The 21,573-nt window shown below is 40.8% G+C and overlaps 1 protein-coding gene across 4 annotated transcripts in view; it reads right to left on the bottom strand.

Moving 5' to 3' along the window:
• Positions 1-21,573, bottom strand: part of LOC124625755 (choline/ethanolamine kinase) — a 184,723-nt gene that overhangs the window by 19,999 nt on the left and 143,151 nt on the right. For 3 of the 4 annotated variants that reach the window (XR_006980713.1, XM_047149194.1, XM_047149193.1), the window contains exons 3-6: positions 11,376-11,604; positions 8,015-8,148; positions 6,825-6,941; positions 4,976-5,243 (exon numbers count right to left, since the gene is read on the bottom strand). Coding sequence is in view for 3 of the 4 variants with exons in the window: in XM_047149194.1 (XP_047005150.1) it covers positions 4,976-5,243; positions 6,825-6,941; positions 8,015-8,148; positions 11,376-11,604 (748 nt within the window). In the remaining variant the exon portion in view is untranslated. Of the gene's footprint in view, positions 1-2,927; positions 3,087-4,975; positions 5,244-6,824; positions 6,942-8,014; positions 8,149-11,375; positions 11,605-21,573 lie in introns of all 4 variants that reach the window. The other variant, XM_047149195.1, reaches the window with a different exon arrangement.

Below are 21,573 nucleotides of genomic sequence, written 5' to 3'. Positions count from 1 at the left end.
CACTGTCATCTTGAATTGCAAAGATAACTTGGCTGAAGGACTGTGCCAGCTGTCAGATTTACCCACATACAAACCCTGCCACAGTGACTCCTTTACAGAAATACAGCAGTCTCTCCAGTCTTTCCTCAAATCCTTAGGCCCATCCCAGAACCTCTCCTGGGAATCTCTCTCTCTCTCTCTCTCTCTCTCTCTCTCTCTCTCTCTCTCTCTCTCTCCCCCCCCCCCCCTCCTTCTCCCCCTCTCCCCCCCCCTCAACCCCACCTTCCTGCACTCCTACCTTCTATATACTTCCTGAAAAGTCCATAGAACCCAACCACATAGGACACCCCATTGTGGCCAGTTACTGTGCCCCAATGAGAGGATTTCTGCTTCCATGGACCATCATCTTCACGTATTACCTGCAACCTTCCATCCTATTTAAAAGATATAAACCATTTCCTCCACCGATTCTCCACAGTTCCTGTTGCTTCACCACATGGTGCCCTGATGGTCACTATTAATGCCACCTCCCTTTACACTAACACCCTCATGCCCATGGTCTTTACCACTATTTAACACTACCTTTCCAAACTAACAACCTCCTTCCTAGTCGCAATGACCAACTATATCCTCACCCACAATTACTTCTCTTTTGAAGGCATTACCTACAAATCTGGGGTTGGCTATGGGCACCCACATGGCACTGCCCTATGCCAATATACTTATGGCCTTCTCGAGGAATCCTTCCTAAACACCCGGAATCCTAAGCCCCTCACCTGGTTCAGATTCACTGCTGACATCTTCGTGATTTGGATTGAGAGTGAGGACACCCTATCTAACTTCTCCAGAACCTCAACACCTTCTCCCCCATTTGCTTCACCTTGTCCTGCTCAACCCAACAAGCCACCTTCCTTGATGTTGACCTTAACCTCAAAGATGGCTACATTAGTACCTCTGCCCATATCAAACCTACCAACCACTAGCAATACCTCTACCTTGACAGCTGCCACCCATTCGATACCATGATGTTCCTTCCATTCAACCTAGCCACCCGTGGCCATGCAGATGCAGTGGCGAGTGACACCTCCAAAATTCACTGACGGCCTCACCGAGACCTTTACAGACTATAACTAACCCCGAAACATTGTACAAAAACAGATCTCTGTGCCTTATCTTTCCAGTCACCCACCATCTCCCTAAGTCCCACCATCCAATCACAGAGGAGCATTCCCCTGGTGACTCAGTACCACACAGGACTGGAGCAACTGAATTACACTCTCCACCAGGGTTTCGACTACCTCTCATCATGCACTGAAATGAGGAATATCCTTTCCACTACCCTTCCCCCCCCCCCCCCCCCCCCCCCCCCCCCACACACACACAGTGGCATTCTGCCACCCACTGAACCTCTACACAATATCTTTGTCCATCCCTACACAACCCCTGCTTCCAAACACTTGCCTAATAGCTCATATCCCTGTAATATTCCTGGATGCAAGACCTGCCCCATACATATTCCCACTCCCACCACCACCACCACCTACTCCAGTTCGGTCACAAACATCACCTACCTCATCAAAGGTCGGGCTACCTGTGAAACCAGTCATGTGATCTACAAGCTAAACTGCAACCACTGTGCTGCATCCACATGAACATGACAACCAATAAGCTGTCCGTCCGCTTGATCCGCCTGAATGGCCGCTGACAAACTGTGGCCAAAAAACAACAAGACCACCCTACTGGGTGAGCAAACCACCCAACATAACATTCTTCATTACAATGACTGCTTCACAGCCTGTGCCATCTGGATCATTCCCACTAACACCAGCTTTTCTGAACTGCACAGGTGGGAACTCTCCCTCTTCCAGTAACCCTCCTGTCCTCCCACTTTATTAGTCATTGTCTTCACCCACCCAGCCCCTGCCCTGTTTCCATTCCAGAACTACCCAGCCCACAGCCCTCTAATTCCAACAACGCACCCAGTCTTTTTACTTCTCTTCTTTTCCACTACCCCCCCCCCCCCCCCCCACACACACACTCACGCTCTCTCTCTCTCTCTCTCTCTCTCTCTCTCTCTCTCTCTCTCTCTCTCTCTCTCTCTCTCTTTCTCTCTCTCTCTCTCTCTCTCTTTTTCTTCCCCCCCCCCCCCCCCCCCCCACACACACACACATTGTTTAACCTCTTGACTGCCCTCTCCACCTCGTCCCTGCACAGTCCTGCAGCAGCACTTTAATGATCACCATGTACATCAATTCCTGTGAAATGAGCACAGTTCTGTTTTTGTGTATCCGCTGTCCATTACAAATATTAATTTTAAGTAATGACAAAACATTATTATGCAGCATGAGAGCAACAATTTTGTTAGTACATAATCTTTCTACATAAGTATTTACTTTCATTAATTAATGCAATGTACAATGCATTTCTTTTTTCCTGTGCATTACATTAATCTATTGGCAAAAATAACTCTTGAGCAAGTCTAGTTTCTTCGTTTTTCATTTAACGTGTGATATCCCCATCTCTAATTATTGTAAGTAAGTTAAAAGTTCTTACCTGAATACACTTTTTGATTACCTGAAAGTTACACTGAGTATATTATGAGCTGACTGCTGTGTGAATGAAGATTCAGATTTGATTGATAAAACTGAATTTATGATGCTTGTTATATAGTACTAAGCATCTGAAGTTTCTATGTGTTATGAATTCATATGTGACAATGAAATTTAATTTGCATTTTTAAAATATTAAGAGTCTAAATATCAACATATCTACATAGTAGTCAGCTCTAAGTGATATAAATATGTTATTAAATTTGTTTATCCCCTTCACTATTATTTAAAACAAATTAACATATTCTACTGCTTTATAGTATCCAGACAGATAAATCTATTGTTAGTCCTCCTGTTTCACTATATATAATACCCCAGCCAATAATCAACAGTAATCACCATCCTTTGAAGAGGATAAAGTCAAATCTGCTTTTTCTGTGAAATAGTACAAAATTTTCTGCGGTGATAGTGTAATTGGTTAAAAATCTTGTCTTTTTCGCACATTATTGCACCCAAGTTAGAACACGGCTGGAGGCAACATAGGCATGTTCCTTCAGGCTGAAATGAATCCATATCATGTGAAAGTAAATGTATGATCATGTTGCAATGGCTCTGATTTACATTAGTCATATGCTAGGGAAGTAAATAAAGAAAACAACTCAGGATGAACTAAAACAAAAAAGCTGGCATGGGATTAGGCACAATTATAATAATTATATGAACAAAAAATGAATTATGAATTTTAACAAAACGTGTGCTTTATAGAACATGCATTCCACAAATAAACAGAAAATATTCCTGAAATGCTCTCCATGTCAAATGCATTGTCAATGTATGGTCCACAATGCTGTTTACAAGGTAATCATATAGAAACATTAGTGACTTAGTTTATTAAGTGTGTCACAAATAAAAGCATCTATACCACTATTAAAGTTTCTTTACTTATTATAAGTATCTTTTTAAAGTATTTATTTACTTGTTATAAATAAAGAAAATTTTAATAGTGATCCCGATGGTTTTATTCGCAAAACATTCACAGTGGTCATGGAAGGAAATGCATTTTCTTTATTAATAATCTTGTAAAGTAATAAAGAAAAGTGGGTAACATTGTTCTGACATGAAAGAAAAGTCATTTCTACACTAGACTGGTTTCTTCATGGCCTTAAAATATTTATGGAGCTAGAACATTCAGATCATGGAAATGTTTGAATGTGCAACAGACAGTGCCATGTTATCGTACTGGATGTAACATGCAGAAGTGTCGTAACAAACTAAACAGATTTAGCTGAAGACCTTACTATGAAAGCTCTGACAATGAGCAGTCTACTCAATGTGACAGTCCAACCACATTTTTACACCACAATATCCAATAAGTTGCCATAGGTTAAGAACTAGTAGCTGAAGTTAGTGGCATATTTTATCAAGATTTGTGTTCAGTGTGAACTATTTCTGGCAGATACATTCATAATCAAAACCATTTCTGGAGAGACTTATCTCCATTCTGCATAGTGTCTATGTTGTCAATTATTATTGTTGTTGCCAACATCAGTGAGAGAATGGATTCACTGATGGTAGAAATATGTCTTCATTTTATTGTTCTATCCTTCCTTTGGTATTAACTGATGGAAATTCAGTATTTGATAGAGTTACAACAGTATAGCATTAGATATCAATGTTCTATTTTAGCAGCTATTTTATAGGCACTGAACTCAAGTGTCAATGGTACTACATGAAATCCAGGCATCAAAAGGCCATGAAAGTCTTGCAAAGTAAACAGAAAATGGTATTTTCAGCAGTGCTATATTAAGCCAACTATCTCAATAAAAATTAACACTAGTAAAGATCTAACAGACAACTCTATCTATTACTCCCGACTCTCCCCACTGCTACCCCCGTCAGAGGTTCGAGTCCTCCCTCGGGCATGGGTGTGTGTATGTCGTCCTTAGAATAAGTTAAAGTTAGATTAAATAGTGTGTAAGCTTAGGGACTGATAGCCTCAGCAGTTTGGTCCCATAAAGACCTTACCACAAATTTCCAATTTTCCTATATTTATCACAAATTTTACTTTGTGGAACGGAAAGTGAACGTTTAATCAGCTTGCAATACAAGAAATGCCAGAACATATAAATTTTGGAGACTCTGCTTCTCTGACTGTCTAAAACAATTTGCAGTGTCATTTATCGTAGAAGCAAATTTTACATCTGTATAACTCATGAGTGTAGGTTCCATTCTTTGTGTTATAATACTGTTTTGGCACTTTGTGTTACAATGCACACTCATATTCCACATTCATATTACTGCTCAAGAGGGAGACTTTGGCCCTAATAGAAATGAACTTCAGCATATTAAAAACCACCAATATGTTGCTGTAGGCAGTGTGGAATGCATTTTAACATTTTGCCTTATGCCCAGACACCAAAATATTTACACATGCCAGAATTACTTACCTGCTGCTCTGGGCTGGGATAGTGGCTGTAATTGACTGAAAAGAATGGATGAGTAGGATATGTATAATCATACACCCATTCAATGAAGTGGTTAGCCAAATCAAAACCGCGGTAGTTGTATGAGCAGTACTCGAAATCTATCAGCACCAGACGTGGTGTGCTGAGAGCCTGTTGGTCAGTGAGGTTGTGGTTGTACAACAGAATATTGCCTTCCTGCATGTCGTTGTGGCAGAATACTACTGGAGACTGCAGCTTCTTCAGGAAAGACCTGCACACAGGAAATAACACAGTTCCAGGTCATGTTCAAATAAGAGTCACTTGATAAAACAATTACAACAGGCAGACATTAGCTTCTTATCTCCATTTTCCCTTTCTAAGAATGATACTACTTTACATGTCAAAGGCAATCAATGTGCAGAAGCTTTCACAGAATAGTCTGCTCCCTACAGAAACACCATTAATGTGGAAAATTTCAAAAGCGGATGCTCAGTGACAGTTTTTAAAAGCAACTGTTACTACAATCAAAACAACCTTTACAGTTTTTATGTTACTGTACAATTTTCCATTTGTTTTGTGCTGTGTTGTGTCAAGTTGTCCCACACCTAATCGACAATTTATACGAGCGAAACAAATTACTAATATAACAAACAATGGAAAATCCAGGATGTAATGTAACAATATACTAATACAACAGAAGTTTAATACCACCACATGGCAACCACTGGACTGATGTAATTTATTTCAAATGCTCCTATCAGAGGACAGAATTAGGATTCATCTGCGCATATGGCATCAGTAATGCATTTCTACACTGACAGAGGATACAATTTAGAATGTAGAAGGTTCAGTTTAACAAATTCTGTATACAGCTCTTTCTTTCATCTATATCTACAGCTACATAGATACTCCACAAGCCACCATACGGTGTGTGGCAGAGGGTACCATGTACCACTAATAGTCATTCCCTCCCCTGTTCCACTCACAAATAGAGCAAGGGAAAAACAACTGTCTATATGCTTTCATACAAGTCCTAATTTCTTGTATCTATCTCCGTAGTCCTTGCGCACAATGTCTGTTGGCAGTAGTAGAATCGTTCAGCAGTCAGCTTCAAATGACAGTCCTCTAAATTTTCTCAATAGTGGTCATCGAAAAGAATGTCACCTTGCCTCCAGAGACAAACATTGTGTGACAACAAGGGTACGTGGATAAAAGAGTCACTGACAGACTCTGAAAGGATTTACTAATCACAGTTCACCACTATACCCCATGACCAATATGGGCAAAGCAACACAGCTTTCCAATGCGGGACTGAGTGCACTGTTAGCTGCAGACATTCTTTTGAGTATTGTTTAAAAAATCACCACAAAAAACCAAAGCCCACTGCAAAAATGAATCAGAAGTTGAGCAGCAGACATTATTGTCATCCACAGAGCAATACAACAATGATGACCAAATAGAAGTGTGACAGCTCTCATACTCTGGTCAGTTATTACTGCAGCAGCTCTATGTGAACAATCTTCTGTCACTCACTTTGTTATTCTGATCCAGGTATAAGCAATTTTACTAGTATCGCAATGTGTAGTTGACTCAGATGCTTTACAAATCTCAACACAAAATGTAAAATTTTTCTTTGTGTTAAAAATCCACATGTGCACAGTCTTTTTCCCTCACTTACTGTAAACAGTGAAATATTTTAACCACCATATGACATTTGCTTTAGACAAAAAATAAACATTGTTAAAGAACAGCAATGGTTATTTAAGAAAAAATATAGAAACACACTCCTAACTTCACTGTTTACATCCTACTGATGGCAATTAAAAAAATTGAGATGTGAATGTGGACTTACATCAACCACTTGACTTCAGATCCTAGGTTGTACTTTTGGATTTTATTGATGTAGGAAAGAACCTCAGGTTGAGCACCTTCAACCTCCACCAAAATTGCCTCTGCACTCTGTGTCCACCTGTAATAGATATATACTGTGTAACAATAGCACCCTCCAAGTATATCAATGCAAGAATGATTAAGAAGGCCTAGATAAAACTTTTCAAAGTGATACAAATATCCATAATACATACAGGGTGAGTCAGGAGGAAAGATACATGCTTTGAAGGGTGACAATATTAGTGATTCTGAACAAAAATAATTCTTCATATGGACGTATGCCCTGTTCCGAATAGTTTCCAAGATAGAACACATTTAATATCACTTTTGTATGTTTTTCTTGAATAACTCTAAAACAGCACCGACCAGAAAAAACTTTCCCAGTACAAAATTAAACTATATTAAATTTCCTACAAAAAAGGTCCTATTCATTTATTTCTCTAGAACTAATGGTTTGTGTGAAGAGGGTGCGAGAACATTGAAAAACTCTTTCGACACGCACGCGCTATAGCTTACATAGTTTTTGTAGGCCATTTTGACGTAGCATATTGAGGTAACAAGTCGAGACGAACAGTTTGATATGGGACACTTGTGGTCTATCAAGTTGGGAAACTACCTCAAATTGGCCTACAAAAACTATGTAAGCTACAGTGCATGTGTGTTGAGCGAATTTTTCCAACATTTTCATGCTCTCTCTTCGCACAAACCATTAGTTCTAGAGGAAAAAATGAATAGGATCTTTTTTGTAGGAAATTTAATATAGTTTAATTTTGTACTATAACATGTTTTGCTGAAGGGTGCAGTTTTCGAGTTATTCAAGAAAAACATATAAAAGTGATATTAAGTGTGTTCTATCTTGGAAACCATTCAGAATAGGGCATATGTCCACATGAAGTGTATTGTTCAGAATCACTAATACCATCAGCCCTCAAAGCATGTACCTTTCCTCCTGACTCACCCTGTATATTCAGGATGTCACTGCAAAATAAAGACTGGGGAAAGACTGTCTCAGAGAAACAGTAGCTTTAGTAGCCAGGTCCAAAGCTCCTACTTTTCTTCCCCATAAAGTTATTTAAAACCAATTTGATATCCTCTCAGTTAATTTTAAAACATATGTAAGTAATATTAAGACAAAAACCTCAATAAACTTACCTATCCATAGTGTCCCAAAGCCAGCGTGGTTCCTTGCTTATTGGTACATTCATCCTGTGAATTTGAGCCATGCGCTCTGCTATCAGTGGGCTCAATTTGGTATCTGCCATCTCTCTGGTTTTCAATGCCCGTGCCTAGCAAGACATTCGAATTTTGATTAGTACTTACATAGAATGTTAAAAAAGTCAGCTCTCTTTTAAAAGAAAAGCATTTATTTGGTTTCTACAGTGCTTTCCTGTATTATACTATAAATCCTGGTTATGGTCTGATTAGTCCTTTCTCTCATATGTCAAATAAATTGTGTGCTGGTGTTTTAAATGAATAACAGTAACTACTTACAACTCTGTCAATAGAACAGAAATGGTTCTCATTTAAAGCTGTGGCTTTATAACAATGACTACTGCAGAGCAGTGTCATTATTAAGTAAAATAATGGATCAGTTCATCAAGTGACTTCTAGGGTATGTTTAAGGGGACATGGAATCATATTGTCAGTGAAAATAGTCAATTTTTTGTCTTAAAATATTCTATGAGACTTCCTCTTTAATATTATTTATTGCTCTTTGTTGTACTACAATCCTAATCATATTAATTTACTGGCTTTCCAAAGTAGTGTGGTCAGTTTTTCTCGCTGTCATGGTCAACTGGAGATCTGTCAGTCTTTTATTGTGATTTCAAGACTGCTAGTTTCCAGTGATTAATTTGTGTTATGAGACATATCCCCAGCTACACTGTTTGCCAGCTTTGAAAAGATGCCCTCTTGTCTGTTTGCATATACCTTTAACTTCCGTGTTTATTAACATGTGGTGAATACACATTTTTGTGTGAAAATGGCAATGGCTAGTGGAAAAGTGTTCAAAAAATGTGAGAACTAGTAGAAGAAAGTGAAGAACAGTTTACACTCAATAGGAAACATTGTTTCAATGACCCTTGAAAATCTGACATGTACAACTATGCATTAGGCTTTGCAGCTCAGGATGTAGCCCACAAAACTGTGTGTGAAGCAGTAGATGAAGCAATAAAAAAAAATGAAAATTCCTGTGACCCCACAGTAGCTTTCAATGGTACACGGCAGAAGTGGGGTCTTACCTCCAACAATCGCGTTGTTACAGCTACAAGTGTTGACCCTGGAAAGGGGATTGATATGGCTATTGTGCCAAAATACTATTGCTCAACTAATAAACTGAATAACGAACATAGTGATAAGTGTAGAGCAAATTTTTCCAGGTAACAGTGGTGGTACTAAGGTTCCTGGAGTAAAGACGCTGTGTGATCATGCTTCTCAGTGGTATAATGTATGTTTTCTATATTATTTGTGGGATGGTGATTCAAAAGCCTTCAAACATGTTATGGAGATCAAGCCATATGGAAACAATGTTGAGATACAGAAGCTTCAGTGCATGGGGCACATTCAGAAGACTGGAAGCTACACTTAGACGTCTGAATGTGACAGTGAAAGGAAAAATGGTAAGTGATGGTAAAAAATTAGATGGTAAAGGGAGGTTGACTGATGCTGGAATAGAATTTATTCAGAACTAGCAATCCAACAAAATACTCATGATGCACACACTATGAGGAAAGCTGTATGGGTCCTGTTTTTCCACATTACTTCTACAAATGAGCACCGTAGTCTCAGATTATATCCTGATGATCAGAACAGCTGGTGTAAATATAATAGGGGATGAACAACAAGAGAAGATTACAATCATTACCACAGTTTACAAGCAGTTGTAATGTAGGAAATTAAACTAGTCTTCAGGAATCTGTCCAATATAAACCTCACGAAGAAATGTCTTCATGGTAGAACACAGAACCCTAATGAAAGTGTGAACAGTGTAACATGGCATTGTCTCCCAAAAACCATGTTTGTGGGTATTAACACACATCATTTTGGTGGATATGATTCTGTGCCATCATTTAACCAAGGTAACATAACAAAATGACAGATTCTTGAGCTGCTAGGAATTCCTGTTGGTTCCCTTTTCTCATCTTTTACTGAAGATAGAACTATCAAATTTTCTTTGAGTGCTTGGGCAGCTAATGTGTATGTACTGAAACAGTATTACGTTGATTGCTTGCAAAATACAAAAATAAAAAAAAATACAGGCAATAATATGACGAACTGTTTTGAAAAGTGCAACTCATAGAGGAAAAAATTAATATTCAAGTCTCTGAACAAGATATTACAATGTTATTGTTTAAACGTTGCCAGGATACATATGAGCATAAACTGTAAAAATATTAACACTCTAGCTAATATAAATTCTGAGAAGAGGTACCTTAGGTCACATACAATTTTACATTGCAAAGATGTCAATTCCACATCCCCTTAAAGTTTTGCAGAACACAATTCAGCAGCAGTATGGCTGCTGTGAGACACAAAATAATACAATGTTAATAATACACTGCTAATTTAATTGTCTTAATATGACAGAATTGTCAACCTATTCAGTAACAGGTTTTGTGAAAGCTTAGATGAAGTGAAAAGTTAAGAATAGCTTTATCACTTTTCAATTGCCTAGTGGTAGTACTTGAGTTCTGCCTCCTGTAAGTAAGTACTGACCAGCTACTCTGCGTCTCTGTAATTTTATACATTTCTCAACTGAATTTGAGGTACAATAAAGTAATTGCTATGTACAGTTTATATACATTCACCATTCTGTAAGATGGAGGTTAGTGGCCAGTTTAGTGCAGTGGTCCCAAATTGGTAATGGCAAAATTTGAGGATCAAAAAATTCAACAGCATTCAGTTGGAGGCAGCTTGTGGTATTAGACATTCTAATACAAAAGTCTCTGATTTGATAGTAAAGTGTATTCATTAATGTGGTAACATAGTCTCTAATATTCCTTTGTGTCTAAAGCTAAAGATACACAAAAATGCAGCAGTAGCTGTCACCATGACACCATGACAACAATCTCTTTGCACTACAAGAGTAATTTGTATGACAAATCTTTTCAAATAATTGTGCAAAAGTCTACTGTCTATTTGAATATTAATCCTTTGGACATATTTTAGATATTGAGTTTGAGTGGTAGCTAAACCACTGATAAAAATAATGTGGAAGTACAGTTTTAATACTTTGACCCAACAGTGATGGCAGCAATGAAGCAATAGTTGTGTTAGTACCAGATGTGCTTAACCTATGTTCACAACGATTATTAAGGAAGACAATATTTGGGTACTAACGATGGTATTGATAGAACTGCCAGTAATAAGGCTTATGTCCAGCTGGTTAGTCTGTGCTCTATACTCACAGAAGAGGGACAATAGTAACAATCTTTGCATTTGTTTCTGAAATCAGTGTGAAACTCTGTTCACATGTGTGGCAAAGATTCCAAACAATTGAGAGGCAGAAGCTCACCGGTATGTATTCCTCAATGCGGCCTCCAGGGAAGATGCCGTGCAGCTTGGGCCCCAAGCGGCGCTCCGAAAGCAATGTGAATATCACAGACTCGGTGACGAGTGCCTCAAGAGCGCGCTCGCCGTGGGTCTGCCCGTAGATGCGCAATAGTACCTGCGATGGCTCACTGCCCTTGGGCGGTGTGTCCGTAGGCAGGGCGACGTGGAACAGCCAGTTGCTTAGGCCGCCACTGCAAATAGATGAGTAATCACACATAACAAAAACTACAGTCAAGTGTCAGCCATAAAGGAGCATGCACCACTGTATAAACAGGCCCTTCTGCCAGATCATTGCTGTATAAATACAATAATTTACAGAAGGAAATCATTTTGGGGAAGAAATAGAAATAGGTTTCTTGAAATCATAATGATGTTAGCAGAATGACCTGGTGACAGTGAAGCACACTTACTGTGGCAATGTCAATCATTACTTTCTGATGTCTGATATTGAATACTGTACTAGGAAAAAACTGGAACTATCAGATGTTGGGGGAGCCTACAGAGCGTCCTATACACTAATCACAACAGCAAAGTATTTCTATCAATCACGGTAAAAGCAGTGCATGCTACTGGTGTAATTTTCACTGTTGGCGCTTCGTGTCTGATCTGTATCGGCAAATTATGGGCAGTACTGTCATGAACAAATGCATTTGTTAAAAAAAATACGTAACGGTGGTTTTAGTTTTCCCACAAATCTATTCACTTCTCCACGTAGTTGTCGTTTCCTTATAAATAGTTTCCATGAGGTTGCATTAGCTTATACAAACTCTATTCAGGGAAGTTAAACAGTTGACAACTACCTTCTTCGTTGCATCATCTTGAAAGCCTTGTCCGGCATGCCATTATTTCAAGTGCAGCATGTCGGGATTGTAGGTTTGGTGGCCGAAGGTTCCAACGGAAATCCTGTACGATTAACTGATCTCAGTATGGGTAGTGTGTTGTCGTGGAGGAGACTACTCCTAGCAATGGTTTCCCGCTATGTCAATTTTTGATAGCGTATCTCGGTCTGCTGAGTGTTTCGCATTCTGCCGAAGTGGGGTGCAACTGCTGATCGAAGATCCATGAAATCTGCCACATAGATGCGCAATCCATCCCATAAACAATAACCATTATTGTAAGACTCGAGTAAGGAGGCGTTCATTTTTCTATTTGGGCGAAGTTGGAACGAGCCACAGCTTTTACTCTTGTTTAGATTATGCCGCCATATCCGTGACAACGCGAGGAAATAAATAATTTCCATCCGTGTAAGTAGCAGGACAAAAGGCTCGTCCACTTTGCTTTCTTTGCTCTTTGTGTGGTTTGTACGCAGTTTCAGCAAACACTTTGCACACAATTTTCAATGTCTGTGCTTTCCCGTGACAGTCGTGCAAATAGTGATACTCCCAACATGACTCCACTTTTTACAGGATGTCAGCGGTCTGAATTTTATTATTATTATAACGTGTGGTCACACAAAAGAAGATGTTTAGTGTCCATACTAAATTTCAAAAAATGGCTCTGAGCACTATGGGACTCAACTGCTGAGGTCATTAGTCCCCTAGAACTTAGAACTAGTTAAACCGAACTAACCTAAGGACATCACAAACATCCATGCCCGAGGCAGGATTCGAACCTGCGACCGTAGCGGTCTTGCGGTTCCAGACTGCAGCGCCTTTAACCGCACGGCCACTTCGGCCGGCTACTAAATTTCCCATGAGACGTGTGGGGTTGGAGTATCTTATTACAGCACGCACATCACAACTATAATTGTGGGAGCAACAAGTTTGAATGATAATGTTGTCTGCTTTTCCCTAGACTCCCACTGTCGGGTTACTACTGTACTGAACCGAACAGGGGAACAGCGACATCTGTTCAATGGTTCAAATGGCTCTGAGCACTATGGGACTCAACTGCAAAGGTCATTAGTCCCCTAGAACTTAGAACTAGTTAAACCTAACTAACCTAAGGACACCACACACATCCATGCCCGAGGCAGGATTCGAACCTGCGACCGTAGCGGTCTCGCGGTTCCAGACTGCAGCGCCAGAACCACGCGGCGCATCTGTCTTCGAAACCAATTCACAGACAGCGCTGCATTCGTACAACTTGTTCTGAGCAGACAAACCGTATTATAAGCAAACGGCCTTTACTTTTCGAATATAGCTTATTTTAGACGATAAACCCTTTGCCTAAGGTTGTAAAACCATGTTACAAAACTATGTTCTTTTACTTCTGCACAAGGCTGCTTGCACAGTTTTGTCAACCACATTACCATTTACATCGAAAATTGTAGGATTCGTGTTATCAGACAGCCTGCATGCTTCTTTTTCTGATAAACTACGCAATAATCAGTATTTAATTCCCGGTGGGCTTATGATGTTTATCATTTCCGTCTTAGCAGCAAATACTGTCCAATATTGTTGTTGTTCGTTATTTATTGTTCCGAATACGTGTTAGCTAGGAATGCGCTATCTTCTGTCAATTTCGTCACTCGACGTCCTCTGCGTGTTTCACGGGCGTTCGCTCTGTTAGTGATCCTAAAAATTCTGAGTAAATTTCCTGCCCAAACTGATGCGTGCAGACGAATATGATATGGCTTTGTAACGAGTTATGTGACTTCGCTAAGTGTTGTGAAAGCGTTGGTGGACGAGCAACTAACGTGTCAATGAAGTTCGCAGTTCTCGAGATGTAACAGACGCTGATGTTACGGAACTGAGGCAAATATTGTACTGTTGCAAAACATTATTCTTGTTCCAATAGATCGTGTGTGTGTGTGTGTTTTCCCCGTGCTCGGAATTTAAAAGAGACTTTCTGCTCGACAACAGCTTACCGATAAGCTTAGTGTTATCGTACGGCAACGCTGACACGACCAACGACAAACACGCCATCAACAGCATGGCGGCGGAAATACGGCAATTACGCATACACCACTTGAAGAATGAAGAGAATGAGTGGCGATAGAGAAATGGACATCCTGAGGGAATAATTTTCTGTCAGGCATTTCTATGGTCTCACACAGGCGGCTGCAGAACCTGGAGACGACGGGAAGCAACCATGGCAATGGGGTTTACCTCGTTAGGACTGCAGCCTCTCGTCATAAAGTGGCTAACAGTTTGTGAAAACGCGAATAATGGCATTTCAAGCCCCCTTAACATGTTCTACTCAGTCTCACTCATTTACTCCTCACTGCAAACTTTTCAAGCCAAATAAAAAATACAATGTTTTAACTACATTAATATCCGTTAATGATACATTAGAGTAGGGGTTCCTAAACTACTTTTCGTCGCGCCCCCTCTGAAACATAAATTATCCCCCTCCCCGGCCACTACTTTTCTTTTCCTTCCTTCCTCAACCCATCTCGCACTTTTTGTAACATGATATCTATTTAATTCAGTCCAGCTATGAATTACAACAATAACAATAGTAATAATTTTTCGAGCACAAGAGTTAAATTTTTTTTATAATTTTTTATAATTACCATAGATTTGTACTATACACTGGTGGTGAAAATTAACATTTACAACAAGTTTATAAATAACCGCAGTTGCGTTTGCAGTTATTGAAACGGAGCAAATGTGTCTTTCACTACGTACACATTTCTTTAAAAATTAGCTCGCAAATTAGTTACTTAAAGTTTAACTGTTTCCCTCCATGTTGCTTTCAGTTCGTTTGGAATGTTTTAATATTTGAGGTATCATGACGTACAAATGACGACAGAACAATAGTCGACATTTAAACGCCAATTTAGAAACTGTTACATCCAATCTGATCATCCAAAAAGGGAATAAACAAGAATAAAGACGCACACGGATCAAAATTCTCAACTTTTGCGATATTTGCAGATTTAGTGTGACGCGTGTGCTTAAACTTGTGAAGAAAGCAGATTCAGACTGAGTTGGGTCTTTGAAACAGCGGCTCGCAGATCCTCTTCCAGCTGGCGCCGAGAACGTTGTTTGGACGCTCATGCGTTCACCGCCGCCGTCTACCATCATGGTGTAGATGGTCACATTCTGACCGAAATACGTTACCATTACAAATAAATATTTCATTGCGGTCAAGACTGCTTTGACTGCGTCGTTCAGCAGTTTATTGACTTCCGGTTGCACTACTATAGAAATCAATGTGAGAATTTTACAGAAGGACAAACAGCACACAGTCTTCCCATGAAACTCCTTTCAGTTTCAGTAAATTCTGTCACCCCGTCGGTACGGACGCCAACACAATTTGCTCATAACAAATTACCACCGAAAATAAATTCACCTGTAGTCCTCCCTTCCAGAATTTATAAAACACATAATCCCCGAGCATTTCACTTTCATAACAGCAGCATACAAAAACATGAAGCTGGAAAATATTTCCGATATCAATACTGTCATCAAGTTGCAGGACGAATTTTGTGATATCGTGAAGACTCGGTAGCAATTGATTTTTCATCATCTGAGAGGTATCGACTTCACTCTCGCCAAACCTTTCTCCATGCAAGATGTCGCACATTATGACAGGAAGAATTATTTTCTCACGAGTAATGTATAATCATTTGCAATTAAGTACTTAGGACACATCTAGGGATTCCCTTGGGGCTTTCTTAGAGACTGATATCTGTTTTGTGACGAATCTGGCATTTCCTTTAAGCTGTTGCTCATCACGCTTAGAAAATTCGATGGGTTTACAAGTAAAGTCTGGATGTTTTGTTGGAAGGTGTCTTTTTATAGGCTTCAAGCTACTATTGGGTAAATTCTTCAAACAAAGAACACAAGAATGCTGATAAAGCCAAATGTCAGACAATCAACATGATACTTATGTACTTGGATTTTTGAGCTGAGAGCTAATATTTCTGATTGGAACAGAGGAAGATGTGAAAGAAGAATGTATTTTCATCAAATTCGAATCTATTTCCTTATTAGAACTGTATACTTTCGAAGGAAAAGGGGCACTGGGCGAATCAGTTCTATGCGATCTCTTGATTTGTAAATCAGCCACATATCTATGTGAATGCCGGCACTTTCATTCCTTTCTTTTAAATCCGGTTACCCACTTCCACTGAAGACGCAGTAGAATTTGACTTTTAGCTGACTCATTACCCGTGAACTGACTCCGGAAGCATGGCAAAACCAGATGGATAGTCACAATGACTGGTTAACAATTGTTATTTTAGTCAGATTTGCAAGGAAGTGGTGGGAACATTATCAAGCGGCCTATTGCCATTAGTGCTAGTTAATTTGTTAATCGCTCCCCTGCGCGTGATTAGTGAAGGGGGTTCTGTGATGAAATGTTACTAGCGACTTTTCTCAGCATTCCTGCTGACAGGGTCTGCTTGTCAATTCTTGTGAAATGAGACAGTAAATTAACGATGGACGAGCTTCTTGGTTCGTGGAAATAGAGTCTGACGCTAGCAATATTTGTTCACCGGAAGTTTTTTCCTTACATAATATGAAATATAAATATTTCAATAAAAGCCGGCGCCCCCTTAGATTATTCCTTGTGCCCCCCCCCCCCCAACCCCCGCCCCCGCCCTTCCCAAGTGGGGCGCGCCCTGCACTTTAAGGACGGCTATATTAGAGCATTGTATTACGTAGGTTGTGTGTATGTTGGTTGCATTCGGATATATTCGGAAACTTCAACACACTTTAATGAGACATAGACGACAATGCGAGTACGTCAGCATCTGACACACTAGGTTTATATCGGCTCCCAAATCTGGTATTCCATTAATAACTCCACAATACTATTTCAGGCTAGTGATGTAAACATTCCATTAGCAACTCCGATAATTCAGTTTTGGCTGCTGGATTTCAGTTTACGCAATCGATACGACAAATGTGTCCTGCAAACACATTGCTGCAATTGGCACTGGGCTGTCAGGCTGGAATTTGCTTTGCTACATTGTTTAACGTGGACAAGCTTTCTAGCCATTTCAAATCTCCAAACTGTTGCAGTACCGTATTTTCCACCAGTGACCACACTTTCTTCTCAATTTCTCTGCGTGTAAAGAATTAAATTTCAGCTAAATGATCCTAGCTGACAAGCGTGTGGACAAATAGAAACGACCCGCTCTTGTAGGAACGGTGAGATCTGAGCTATAGTAGCCGCGTGTGTGATATTTACGGCACAAAATCCACTATGAACATGGTGATTTTATCAGACCAATCGATGCTTAGGTCCTGCCCACGGCTGTGAAAGTTTGTCCCACCACAGAAAGCAAGTATTTTAATTCTGACAAGCAAGAACTGGACTCTTTACTGAGAAAGAATTTCATTTCGGAGCTAGAAGTATGTCGGTAAGTTTTTCCGATAATCTAACAATGTTTCTTGAGTTACACATGGAGGTACGGTTAGAAACATTGTTCCGCTGTGATAGGTACTAATATCTTAAAATGTTCGCTTTCTTGTCGTCCTTATGTCATCTGGAAGCCTATCACAGTAACAGGTAGTTGGGCCCCACTCACTGCCTGCGCTCGCCGAACAGCTAGTGGTAGCTCTCCGGAGTCAGCTCCAGTGCCGCAGAGAGAATGGTCTGGTATCAGCTGGAGCTTCAACTAGGACGGCAGATGCGGCGGACACGGAGGCGGCTCAGCGCTGGGCTGGTCGTCGCTGTCTTCCAGGAAGGCCGATAACGCGGCAGTACAGAACGGCACGGAAGCTCGCCCCTGTCACACACACACACACACACACACACACACACACACACACACACGCACACACACATTCCTGGCGGCGTCCCAAGTGCCAGTTAAGTTGTCTGAACTGTGGGAAAGTCCAGTCCCACGATTTCCACCATGTTAACTTCAAAACAGATTTTTTTTTTGTTTCGTGCTTATGTGTTATTAATTAATGCAAACGCATATTTAAAACGACTCTCCGTGTTCTTTTTGGCGGAACAACTTCGAAATGAAGGTAAAGGCACACCCACAGGGCAAAAATAGTACACTTGAAGATGAGGCAAAAGATTATGACTACATGTTTAATAGCGTATTGGTACACCTTTGCAATGTAATAGAGCAGCGATTACGTGTAACTTGGATTCGGCAAGTCCTTGGTAGGCGTGTTCTCGCCAATGGATGCAACCAGAGCTGGCGCGCTGAGAGTGTTTCCGACTGGCGCCAAGGGCAGGGTTTTGAAGCTTTCCGCTAACCACAAGCGCGGCCCAATCAGCAGCCTACGGGCCGCCGCCATTGAGATGGGCTTCCGCCTTGTGACAAGCGGCGGCCACAGGCAACAACGTACGGTTCGTGGTCAGCGTCGGCGTACCACAGTTCTACTGTTGAATTCTCTCGGGTTTTGCAGTTCGTAGCTACATTTCGTAGTGGGGATCAGCCTGCGAGGCTTTGTCTACAAGTGGAGTCGCCTGTAGCCTTCACATAGGGATACGTGTTTAATACAGTGATCGACAGTGATGCGCCCAGGACAGACATTGTCATGTTGACACGTTTTTTAGTGACGCACGCCTTGACGGGCCACTACTTAGTTTTATCTGTCTGCAGGCGTATTCAATGGGTCGATGAACAATTTAAGTACCACAGCGCAATAAAGTGTATATTTGTGTGCCACTAATTTGTTTGCACTGTCCAGCTCACAGCACCTACACGTAATGCGTCGTGCGCGAGCCGTTCTACCCTGACAACCCGTACACATCAGTAGGTTTCCTGAGGATAGCAACTGACCGTCTCCGCACAGGTCACACAGTTCCCGCAAATGGCCGGCCGGTAGTTCGTGGGAGCGGAGCTGCCTCCCGGTAGCATACCAGGTGCGTTCCATCCGATTCACATGAGACGAATTTGGTGCCCAAGATTCCGACCCGAGTTCTCCATCACGCTCCTCCAACCGCTGTAGTACGATTCTGTGCTCGTGGCACAGATAATTACGCCGCTGGAAGACGTAAAACGATGGGATATAAGGGGGTGCGCAGTTGGTTTCACTCAGGCCACAGCCGTCACGATGCCTTCAACTATCACCATAGGTCCCGTGGAACCGCAAGTGAATATTCCCCGTAGCATGATACTGCCCCAGCCGTGCTGCGCCCGTAGCCTGATGGATGTTCCTAACAGCCATTCGCCCGGATGGCGGCAGCATTCAATCTCGCTGTGGTTGGTTGTTATATTTTTTCTGAACAGCGTGCAGATGAACTCCAGAGGTGCGTGCTCGCTGTGACTGTGGTCCGCACTCCATGTTATCCCGACTTTGTGAAGTACGATGTTTCCATCTGAGCAACCACACTGCAACTAGAAAGCTATTCGTTTTCTTTTGTGGTGAAAAGGTAAAACACAATCAGTTCCCAAAATATCTTTCAGTATACCAAGAACGCTGCCTCACCTTTAAAAAGCAGCTCGAAACAACAGAACAGAAATTGACAACCAGAAACAGCTTGATTAGAAAATTGCTGGACCAAGCTGGGGACCACTACATATAGCAGCAGATGCACTGGTCTAGTCTGTTGCTGAGTATTGCTCTCGTGTACGGAGAAGTTACCGTATTAAAGCGTATGATGTACACCTTAATGATACAATGACGCTAATATATGGAATAATCAAATCCACGCCTCTTCCACGGTTACCTGTTCTGTCGAAAATTGCCCATCTTTACCTTCGGCGACAGCTACACATGACTCTAGAGTGGAACAAGAGCGGCACTCGCTCTCCACATATCTCCTAGTAAATAATACTCTGAGCTCCTTGCCCCATAATAGGCTTAAGTCTAGGTAACCTACTTGGAACCACACTCGACCCACTTATGGCTTGAAAAGACAATGGAGGTCAGAATGACCAAATCTCTGCGTTTTCTACACTATAGCAGAACCCCACGCCATGTTGGTGTTTCATGCCCCGTCTTTAGAGACGTTTATTTTTCATACTCCGCTTACAAACTTCCGCTTTTGAGTATGCGTATAGGAGGTGCGACCGAATTTTTGTTTTTCTTAAAATGATTTCATTTGTCTATAACAATGCTATCCATTTCAAAATAGTCTCAAATATTGTGCACTTCAGCCAGCGCTTTCTCCCATCCCTGAAACACTTCTTCAGCTCTACAGTTTTCAGCTCTCAGTGATGCGTTTATAATCTCACCTATGCTTGTAAAACAAAGGTCCTTTAAGGTCTCTTTATTAATTATATAAGACACTGTCAGAAAAAGAGAAAGCCATCAAATGTTGGCTTCCTAAAATTTAAATTTTTAAAAAAATTGTAATTTTCTAAATCGCATACCTAATCAAACATTAAAATGTGATGATGCTACGTAGTCAACGAACTAGTCGTCACATTTTAATGTTTTATAATGTACGCGATCTAGACAATTATCAGTAACTTTTTCTTTTTAATTCTACGTTTCCTTTATTTCTAGGAATAGAAATAAAGTCACAACCAGCCCTGTCTGGCGAATATGGAGGCTGTGGCATCATTACACAAAAACTTCAACAACAAGAAACTAAGTGTAAACAGGCGCATTATGTTGGTGCAAAACCCACGAACTGTTTCGCCAAAAATCCGAGCGTTTCTTTTCTTTCCTTACGGGATGCCTCGCGCAAATAGCGTTGAACTTGTACACAGTACCCATTAATGATCGATCGATCTTGTGCGAAGATTTCATGGTGCACTGTGCCATTAAAAGCGACGGGAAGCGCAGTCTTATTTTACCGCACCTGTGAAGCTTTTTTCGGTTTTGGCGACCTTCAGTTCTTCCAGTGGGATGATTAAGCCTTGGCGTCGACGTCATATCTGTCAATTCATGTTTCATCACCCCCCCTTATGACACGTTCCTGTTGTCTGCATCGATGCTGACATCTAGAGACTCTTAAGCAACTTGCATTCGTCGTTTTCGTTCCATATTCAACAATTTTGGAAAAAATTCTGCTGTCATACGTTCCATACTCAAAACACCGAAAGCTTTCATGGCGTAAGTTGATACGTCAACATCATCGCCGACTTATTGCTGTTCGGGAATCGTTCATAACCATTTCCTTCGCGTTTTCCACGATATCTTCAGTTGACGACCTGTGCGGCATCATCTTCAACGTCTTCACGTCATCTTCGAAACTCTTGTTTTATTCATGTGTAGAACTGTTGCGCTTTATTCCGTTCTTGTGGCAAAATTTAATACAAGTTCAGATTAGTTTTTATACAAAGTAAATGATCATCGATAATATCGTAACATGAGTAATAAAAAAAATACAAATGTGTGTGAACTTATTGG

The sequence above is a fragment of the Schistocerca americana genome, chromosome 8 (assembly GCF_021461395.2).
Source record: "Schistocerca americana isolate TAMUIC-IGC-003095 chromosome 8, iqSchAmer2.1, whole genome shotgun sequence".
In the NCBI taxonomy this organism is placed as follows: domain Eukaryota; kingdom Metazoa; phylum Arthropoda; class Insecta; order Orthoptera; family Acrididae; genus Schistocerca; species Schistocerca americana.
The sequence above is the reverse complement of the archived record's forward strand: the minus strand, read 5'-3'. Positions and strand labels throughout refer to the sequence as shown.